Genomic DNA, 10,189 nt, shown 5'->3' on the forward strand with positions numbered 1-10,189 from the left:
AATAAAGTTCCACAGAGGTGTGAGCACGAAAGTCCTCTGATGTCATGCTGGTAGTGGGATGGCAAGGAGCAGGGCAGGAGCCGAAGAGGGCATTGTTAGCAAAGTGGGAGAGGATCCTGGAGATGATGGAAGGGTCATGCCAGGATTGTGTAGAAATTTAGAGAAGTTGTTGGATGGTGGTGCCAGACAATGCTTTATAAAGGGCTTGGGGAATAGGGTGTGTGAGTAGAAAGAGGTCAGAAAGGCAGCCTTCATGGGAAAGGGTTTCAAAGGAATGTTGCCAGGCTTGAGGTGAGGAGGTGGGAAGCAGCCTTCGAGGACTACATCCTATGTTGGTCTCTTGTTCACAGTAGCAGGGGATTTTTACATTTTAGCAACACTTTGATGGCAAGAATGCCATTTAACATTTCATATAACGCAAATAGCTGAAGAAATAGTAAATTGTACTCAACAAAATTGTTGCTAGCTCAAATAATAGTATAGCAATGCTTTAAATCAGGTTGCCAGGATGGATGCCTTTCAAAGACTCATGTGAAAGGCTTTGTTCTAACACCCAGAAGGTTAAAAAGATTTCAAATGTAATTTTTAAGAAATGAATTTAGAATTCTTTTTATAGATACAGAACTATTATATGGTACACTGCAGTTCCCATCTGCCATCTGCAGCAAGCATTGCTCTGCTGGACATTTTTCAAATGCTATTCATATGTCTACTGATTCAAAACTAATTTCACCAAAAACTAATCTAAACAAAAAAAGTGTGTCACATAATTTATGTTGCTGGAATTTCTGTTCTCCAATTCAAATTAAGATTAATTTTCCTGCCCTTTGGCCACAAATTACCCTTACAGAGTCTAAGAGTTAGGATTTTCCAATTAAGATAAGAGCCATGAAAGTTATAATAATAACCATGTGAATTAATTATTTTAAAATTTTCAGGAAGGCAAAATAAAGAAAAAGGAGAAAATTTATTTATACACAAAGAGCTATTCCAGTGTTCATAATAGCAACGCTATAAGTAAGGCAACCTTGGTATTTTGTAGGGGATGCACTTGTCACAGCAGCTCTAAAATAGCAAACGTTTTCGCACACTTGTCCATTATCTAATGAGGCAAACATCTTTGAGGGCAGTCAGACTTCTCATTTATTTCCTTAAGAATAACAAATGTACAGGTTAGCTGTCTCTTCTGAGCTTATTTTAAAATAAAGATATGTTGGTTAAGCATTTACCTTGTGTCCATTTCATCTTTGGCTAAATTCATAGAATATTAGAGTGGCAAGAAGTAGACTGAATTGAGCTCAACAAAACAGTGTAAAGAGGTTCTCTGCCCTGAGAGTCTGGAGGAAAATTCTTAAATTTCTTTCAATCAAGGTGTGTGATTATATTGAGTTCTTCTTGCATTTGTAAGCTAGGATTTGATTTTTCCCAAGGCAGTGGCCAAATCAACATCAAATCAGGATGGTGGGACTTCTAGATGTCAAATTGTCTAGTTGCCAGTTTTCAGCAAAGAGAGAACGATGCAACTGAAATATGTGAGTAGTTATAATATCTTCCTTTAGTACATAATATGTTCTGGAAACAGGTCTTTGAAAGTAGGCTTAAAGGTTTAAAGTAGGCTTAATAGTAAATGAAGGGCTTCTTTCCCAGAAAATATCGTATAATCTGTGATGTATGGTGTATGATGGATGATAAGATCTCTAATCACAATTCCAAAAGGGATAGTCTTCTTTGGATCTGGTCCCAGCAAGTCCAGCAGGAAGAGGAGGTCCTTGAAAGGCAGAGATGGAAGGTTCTCATGTCTTATCAGGGCAACTAGGGAAGCAGATACAGGCATCTTTCTTTTCCATGGGCCAGTTGTCTCTTCTCTGACCCAAAGGAAAGGGCAAGGCAAATAGAAAACCCCAACTCTTTTAAATGTTTGAACTTCTGATGATACATGGAACAGGCTGGGAAAAGGGGGCTTGGTCCCACCTGTTAATCACAATTAGGTGCAAGAGCATCTAAGTGTCAAGCCACATGCATGCACCTGGGACTGTTGCTGAGGCCCCCAGTCAGTCGCCAGCTCAGAGCCCGGCCAGTGTGATCCCAACGGAAGAAGAAGGTGTGCATGGTTGAGGGGGGAAGAGCCCTGGCTGAGGAGGGTAAGTGATGCCAGCAAAGGGTCTCACCCAGGAAGGCCACAGCCTGAAGCTCTGAGAATGGGAAAGGTGGAGATGGACTTCTGATGGGCTGAAGAAATGAGGCCTGCCTACTACAGGCCTGGGCAACCCCCAGGCCCTCCCACCCCCTGCCCGCAAACAGCCTAAGGCTGGAAGGGACAGGAACGGTGTCAAAGGTGGCTTGTCTTTGGAATTGGGCAGAACAAGCCCAAAAGCAGTCTCTTTCAATTGGTATGAAGAATGTTTTCTTTGCAGAAAAGGCAGTTAATTTGTATACATGGATAATTGTGTGAAGCCTCAGATTATCGTCTGAAAGAGAGGACTATTTATATGGATTGATCAATTTTAGATTATTTTTCAGTTTATATTCTTGCTTGTTTAAATATTTTCCTCAGGAAAAAACCCCAAACATTTGTCTCCATTTAGTTGAATCTGTACAGTGCACAATGAGAATTTATTACTTTTTCTAAACCACTTGATAACCTTCTAAATTATTTATGGTGATTCAACCATATAACAAACAAAACAAAACACGTGCAAACACACACATGCACGCACACACACACACACACACACACACACACGCACACACATTAGAAAGACTATATAGAGGATTACATGTTCTCCCGGAATGATAATTTGAATGTGCACAGCAAACCTGTATTTCTTGTGATTGGATTTTGATCCTTTATTTTAATGTATAGGCTCTGAATTACTGTTACTATTGTTTTTGTCTTAAGTAGAATTTAATTCTGAGGAAGAAAGTTCATGAGAAATTTTTTCCTGAATATCATTTGAAATTTCTTCTCAGCTATCCCTTGAGTTTACTACTCTGAAATGAAAAAGTACAGGCAGTGGAAAGGAGCAGTTGTTTATATAAGCAGAGAAGGAGGTCACTTTTTTTAGTCTGTTAGGAGAGTGATTGATTTTTTGCAAAGTAAAAAGTAAAGTACATTATCTGGGATACTTCATGTTGTTTTAAATGTGGATGATGTTTAGTCCCTGGGCCAAGACAGTCCCTATGTGGCTTTCTAAGTTTGAAAAGCAAGCCTTATTTACCCTTGGGGAGAAAAGACACAAAGTGAATGTAATCATGAACTGGGAATCTCAATAAATTGTTTGGAAAAGGGTAATTTTTACCCAACAACATGGCCTGAGGTATGAGATGAAAGATAGATTTGAAAAAGTCTTTCAAATTTTTTCATAGACATCTGGGTTGACTTTTTTGGGGCAGTGTTTATTTGTTCCTTTCTTTGTACATGAGGAAAATATCCAGTACCTTGTGATTGGATCATTGCTTTCAGCAGGAACACTAAAAGCCGTACTCAAACTCCAAGCCAAGAATAACATGAAAAATAATTTAATAGTCATTTTATATTAGCAGACAGGATGTTAATGACTCATTTCTAATGACAAGTTAAATGGAAATTACACAAAATGAACAGGATCTATTTTTCAAGTACTATAGAGTAGTCACAAAGGTCCGAGGCCTGCCAGTTCAAATTTATCTGTGTTCCTCTCTATTCTTTGCACACATCTTATTTTTCTCATTTTTCTATGGACTTGATCTTCAGGTTGAAAGCTTGCCATCACTGCAGCAGTGCCTGACAGAGGGTTTTATTTCTTTTATTACTGTCAGGCCACAAGCTCATGCCTCGGGAATATGTGTGTACACACTCAGTTCTTAAGTTCTCACTTTGCCTGGCATCACCATTATTTGATTTATAATTTCCATAGATAGTGACCAATCTAACTTGAATCAGACATATGTATGGGATGTTACATAACCATAGTGTTTGCAATGATTGCGGCAATGAGTTCATTTAAAAGCATGGGATTTGCGATGTGTTTTTATAATGGATAAAAGAAGTTAAAAATGTGTGTGCCTTTCAACTATATAATAAGCTTTACTGTTAGGAGTGAGTGGCTATCACTCCTAACATGTGAACATGTGACTATATATTGGTCATTGATAAGCTGGCCTCTTTTTCTTTAAAAGTCATAAAAATTAAGTCTGTATATTATTCATGCATTTCTTCATTCATTTAATATATAGCTATTTAATATTTACTATATTTAAATGCTGAAATAAGGACTAAGAATAGTGAATAGGAAAGACATAGTCTTTATTTTCAGTGGATTTCTATTTTAATCAGAAGATAGACACTAAACCTTAAACCAGCTATTATTTAATTGCATTTGTGAAAATTGCTGAGGAGAAACTTGTAGGAGCCCCAGACTTAGTAAAATTAAGGAGGAAGAGTTAGTGAACAATATTCTAGGCAAATGAAATAGCTGAGCCACAAGACAGGAGGGGAGAGGGGTGGGATTGTAGAGCTAAAGGACATTAGAATTGGAGTCCAGAGTGCTTGTCATGGCATACAAACCCCTGCCTCATCCCATTTCATAAATCTCTCCCCACCCACCCCTGGAATCATAAACATACACAGTAGATGGTTAATTAAGCCACGTGATTGTTGGGATTACCTAGGGATGGTAAAAAGAAAGCTGGGTCAGTAACAAAACCTTGAGAAACTTTTACAGTCAATGTTTAGGTAAAGGAGATTGAACCAGCAAAAAAGACTAAGAATGATTGGTCAGAAGCCAAGCATAGGGAGGTGACTAGACACAGCAAATACTGCTGATGGGAAAAAGGTAAAGTCTGACAGATTACAGACCAGACTTAAGTTTTAGAACTAGGATGGATGCTATGTTGAGAAAAAAAGAAAAAGATTCTAGAAAGCTAGTGGATCTGAGGTCCCAATGAGATCCAAGTATAGTCTTGGTGGCAAAAGCACTCTAGGAAGTGAGAGCATTCCCTGGAGTAGAGAGAGACACTCTACTTGAGGACAGGAGATTAGGTGAGAGAGGAGGACATTTAGTGATTTTGAAAGTGGAAAATGTTCAGATTATGTCAGGTTTCAGACATGACTCTGGGAGTGAAAGGCTAAGGTAGAGAAATGAAAAGTTCATTTGTAATAAGGAGATCCAGTCAAGGTGTTGAATGGAATGTTTGTGTAGATGTGAACATCATTCAGGATCATGGGGCTAGAAGAGAAAATAATAATCCAGTCTTTTTATGAAGGATGAATTGTGACTAGAGATTAGTAGGTAAATGATACCAACAATAAAGGAGATAGTGCATAGCTAGATGGCAAGAATGTCAAAGCAGCAGGGATTTTTTGCAAGGAGCTAAGGACGCAATGGACAGCATTAGGTGCCAGAGTACCATCAGCCTGAGGGTATCTAGGGTGTTGAGGAATAAGCAGCCATCTTCACTTGCAACAGAAGTGCTGTCCTCAATGGAGAGTGGAATTTTAGTCAAGGTTGGAAGGTAGAGGAAATGTTCTGAAAGAAAGTTAAGTATGCGGTGAAATTTCCAAAGGCACAGTGGAAGGATCTGAGAGATAGGAAAGAAGAGAGGGAGAGAGAGACGTGGGCAGAGTGGGAGGTGGGGTGGGGGTGGGGAACTGGTGCTCAGTGGAGAGCAATTGGCACTAAAAAATGGAGCATTATGGGAATTTTATTGTAGCAGAAAATCAATACCTGGAGATGGTTTGAAGACTCAGGGACCTGGAGGGAAGGTCTAAGGAAACAAGTATTAGAGAACGTGTCAGGGTTAGTAGCTTAAGAGATGACTGCCTCACTAGGGCCTGGGAACAGGAGCTTGGCTGTAATAACTAAAGCAAAGAAGAGCCTGGAAAGCCTGACAGAGCTTCACTAGAGGAGACCAAAATGTGGGGACTACCTCTAGCAAAGTGGGATTTTTAACTGTTGAAATGGTAATATGCTAATATTAGCATTAAATGCTAATATTATAAAATGTCCAACCTCATGGAAGCAACCTAAGTGTCCATCGACAGATGAATGGATAAAGAAGATGTGGCACATATATACAACGGAATATTACTCAGCCATAAAAGGAAACAAAATTGAGTTATTTGTAGTGAGGTGGTTGGGCCTAGAGTCTGTCATACAGAGTGAAGTAAGTCAGAAAGAGAAAAACAAATACTGTATGCTAACACATATATATGGAATCTAAAAACAAAAATGGTTCTGAAGAACCTAGGGGCAGGACAGGAATAAAGATGCAGATGTAGAGAATAGACTTGAGGACACAGGGAGGGAGAAGGGTAAGCTGAGACGAAGTGAGAGAGTGGCATGGATATATATACACTACTAAATATAAAATAGATAGCTAGTGGGAAGCAGCCACATAGCACAGAGAGATCAGCTCGGTGCTTTGTGACCACCTAGAGGGGTGGGATAGGGAGGGTGGGAGGGAGACACAAGAGGGAGGAGATATGGGGATATATGTATATGTATAGCTGATTCACTTTGTTATACAGCAGAAACTAACACACCATTGTAAAGCAATTATACTTCAATAAACATGTTAAAAAGAAAAAAAAAAAAGGAGAGAAAAAATAAATAAATAAAACGCCCAACCTGCCAGAGGTTTGCACCAAGAAGCACCAGGCCTTTGCAATACTTGATCCATTCTGACCAAGAGTTCATTTTCTCTCCTCAACCTTTCATGTTAAGCTTTCAGGTTTAACAATTTTATTTAAATTCTGTGTTTCTTCTCTGAAGTCTGGGATATACTATAAATTACACAATTTGCATGAACTTTTTCTAACACTTTCAATTCCTCACTGTTTTAATATCATCAATTGCATTTGGTATGAAAAAGCAGGAAGCTACATTCCTTCTTTAATCTAATTTATTGCTCAGTACTGAGAAACTATGATTTAATACTCATCTAATAACTTGAAATAATAATATTTTTTCCAAAGTGTCTAATTCAAAATCAGGAAAAGTATTTTTTTTCAAAGCTATGTGGTAGTACATGCTTGACAATAAATTTAAAAATTCATATCAAGTGATGGACTTAGCTTTTTGTGGGCTGTGGATGAGTCAAATGTAAACAAGTGTAGTGGGTTAGTTCTAGTTAATATCAACATTCAAACTCTGATCTTTTGAGTTGTCCCTGGTAGTACCGTCAGGATTCCATCTTTTGTCATTAAAGAAGGAATTTGAGAATTATCTACAAATGACTTACCACACTCTTAATTCTCTGCTTAAACAGTTTAAGAAATTGTAGTTGAACAATTTAGAGACTAAGTTATATTTATGTTTATATTCTCACAATATTCCTAGTATCTGGGATACTATATATAAATGGTTGTTGGATGTGCCAGTTATCTGTTGCCACACGATGCTGCATACTCACCGGAAAAACTTAGTGGCACCCAGCAAAAAACACATTTTTCATGAGGCTCTGGGGTTCAGCTGACCTGAATTAGTTTTAGCTGATCTGGGTTGGGTTTGCCCAAATATTTGAGTCTCTTCTGGCTGTTGGTTGTCTTAGCTTGGATGACTAGGGTAACGTGATTCTGTTTTCTGTCCTGCTCAACCTCCAGAAGACTAGTCTAGGCATGTTCTCATGGTGCAGGGGAAGGACAAGAATGAGCAAAACCAATTGTGCAAGCATCTTTCAACTCTCTGTGTCACATGTGTCAATATTCCGTTGGTCCAGAAAAAGTCACGTGGACAAGTCAAAAGTCACAGCAGGAGGGCACTGCAAGATTACACAGAAAGGACATGGATACAGAGAGAAGTGAAGAATTGGGGCCATTGGTGCAACTGGTCCACCACATTGAATGAATAAATGAACAAATGGATCACAGAGTGATGGGAAGAGCACTGGACTAAGGGTTGGGAGACATATCCCTGAGGCGTGGCACTGTTCATTCTGTTAATTTGGGTAAATTGTTTAATCATTCTGGACCCTAATTTCCTTATTGGCTCTTTCCAAGCTTTAAAAGCCTTTGATTCAAGCTTTTAATGAATATTTAATGAATTGAATGCTGTACACAGTCTGTAAGAGAAACTTAAGGAAAGTTGTTCGTTATGCTATCCTTTAGGGAACCAAAATGGCTAGTGTGGATGGCCAAAATTGACTGGCTACTTTTGACTCTATGAATCTGAATATTTTGTAATCAGATTCAAACTGAAAAACTTCTATTCTGAATTTCGCTATGAAGCAATGTGCTGAAAGTTCAATTTCCTTTTTAGGTCTTTAGTGTTTGCTCCTATCTGATGATTCTTTTGAAGAATACAATATGTCAGTACTACATCAAACACTATGACATTTCTTATATGTGAGGTGTGTTTTAGAGTCCATTGATGTTTTGCCTTAATAATTCATTGTTAGGATGAATTATCATTCTAAAATTTACTAGAGGAGCTTTATCAAATTTGGATAACGCTGATAAAAATGTGGGTTATTTTAAAGTAAATATTATGATTAGTTTTATAATATAAAAGGTACAGATAATACAAAATGAATCCTGTTCATTATATAATAAATAATTATGTAATATGTAATGAAATGCTGGATTACTAAACTATAAGAATAAAAACTGAGCGAAAAAGTCCTAAATAAAAATATTTTATAAGCTCCACAAGAAAAAAGTAATATACACAAACGGTCTTTCTTTGAAGATGATATTCTGTGTCTGAGATGACTTCTTATTTTAGTCACGTAGATTGCCTAAAAAATTCAACACCTAGATTACCAAAATAGGTGATGAAGATATAATTGAAGAAGATATAATCTGTAACTCACTTTGACATACAGAATGTTCTGTTTCAGATATACAGAAATAACTTGCCATATGATAAATGTTTATCCTTGTCCTACCTCTGGGAAACATTTAGTTTGGACTGATAATTTACTTGTGAAATCAATCACCCTGGCCTGTGTCATTTCAGAGTCTCCGTGTAGACAGATCCAAGAAACTGCACTCAAATCAAGCTGGCCTGGATTCCAAAGTACCAGTTGGTTGTCAAAATGATTTGGCTGATCTGGAGAAAGAGAAGAGAAAGACTGGGGAAACTGCAGTAGCAGACACCAATGCAACCACAGGTCGGTTAAGCCACATGATATTGGTTTTAACTGCCTTTATGACAAATGCACAATGTACAGCTTCTTACTGCCATTTTATTTGGAATATATGACTTAGTCAAAGTGATGCGCCTGACCTGTGAATCTCACTGAAATTTAGTTTTAAGTGAAGCATAGTATTAAGCACTCATAGTGATGATAGGTCTGTTCATTGTTTGCTGTTATTAGATTTTTCTTCTCATTTATGGTTTTCATGGCCAAGGAAGTGTTCTATTTTAATATTGCTTTTATTATCATGACAATAATATTTTTAAATGTGTGCTAAAATTAACAAGAAGGTTTAATGGCTTGAGAAGAGGTCAAAATAATTGAGATGCTTTTAATTTTAAAAGTGTCAGATGAGTGACCTAATGCAGCCTTGAATTATAGTAGTTTAGTTTATAGAGATGGCGATCTGATATTTTTCATCTCTACTAAAAACAAAACAAGAGCAAATGGACTTGTGGAGAAGTTGATATCATTCAATTAAGCTACCCAGACTAACTTCCATATTGTGGAAATCTCAGATGAGTTAGCACCGGAAATGAGAATTTTCTTTCTTGGCAATATTTTAAACACACCAAAGAAGCTCAATTTCATTACACTTTATCTTTAAAACTTCACATTTCATTTGTAGAAAAGTTGAAACTGTAATTATTCTTAAGCATATGATTTGTTCTTTTCTCCTCCTTATTTGATTTTGTAGCCAGCACTCTTTTTTCCTCCTAGGGCATGTGAAAGTCAAAATACTACATATAAAGTCTCTGAAGTGTTTCTGCTGAAACTCTCTCTGTACAATCTGGGTTCTTTCATGTAGTTAACTTACTGGCTTCTGACACTCCTATAAAAATATCCCATAGAGCTTTTCTTATTACCTTTTCATTGACTCCTTCTGAATGATAAAAATGAAATTCTGTAAAGGACTTTGAAAACCATGCATATTGCAATTCCTCCAAATTTCAAATACTAACCAAGTGTGACTATAAAAGAAACAACTACTGCAGTGAAAATTGCTGCACTGTGTTGAGTCTCAGGCTATTATTAATTCATTGGAAACTATTTTTTCCTTAAGATTATGGAT

At 37.3% G+C, this 10,189-nt stretch overlaps 1 protein-coding gene across 1 annotated transcript in view; it reads left to right on the forward strand.

Annotated features, from left to right (window-relative positions):
- Positions 1-9,227, forward strand: part of THEMIS (thymocyte selection associated) — a 167,775-nt gene extending 158,548 nt beyond the window's left edge. Inside the window, exon 5 of the mRNA XM_082474663.1 lies at positions 8,937-9,227. Coding sequence (XP_082330789.1) covers positions 8,937-9,182 — 246 coding nt within the window. The 3' untranslated portion in view covers positions 9,183-9,227. The remainder of the gene's footprint in view (positions 1-8,936) is intronic.
- Positions 9,228-10,189: the final 962 nt, after the last annotated feature.

This window comes from Balaenoptera physalus (assembly GCF_965194825.1).
Source record: "Balaenoptera physalus genome assembly, chromosome: 9".
Taxonomy (NCBI): Eukaryota; Metazoa; Chordata; class Mammalia; order Artiodactyla; family Balaenopteridae; genus Balaenoptera; species Balaenoptera physalus.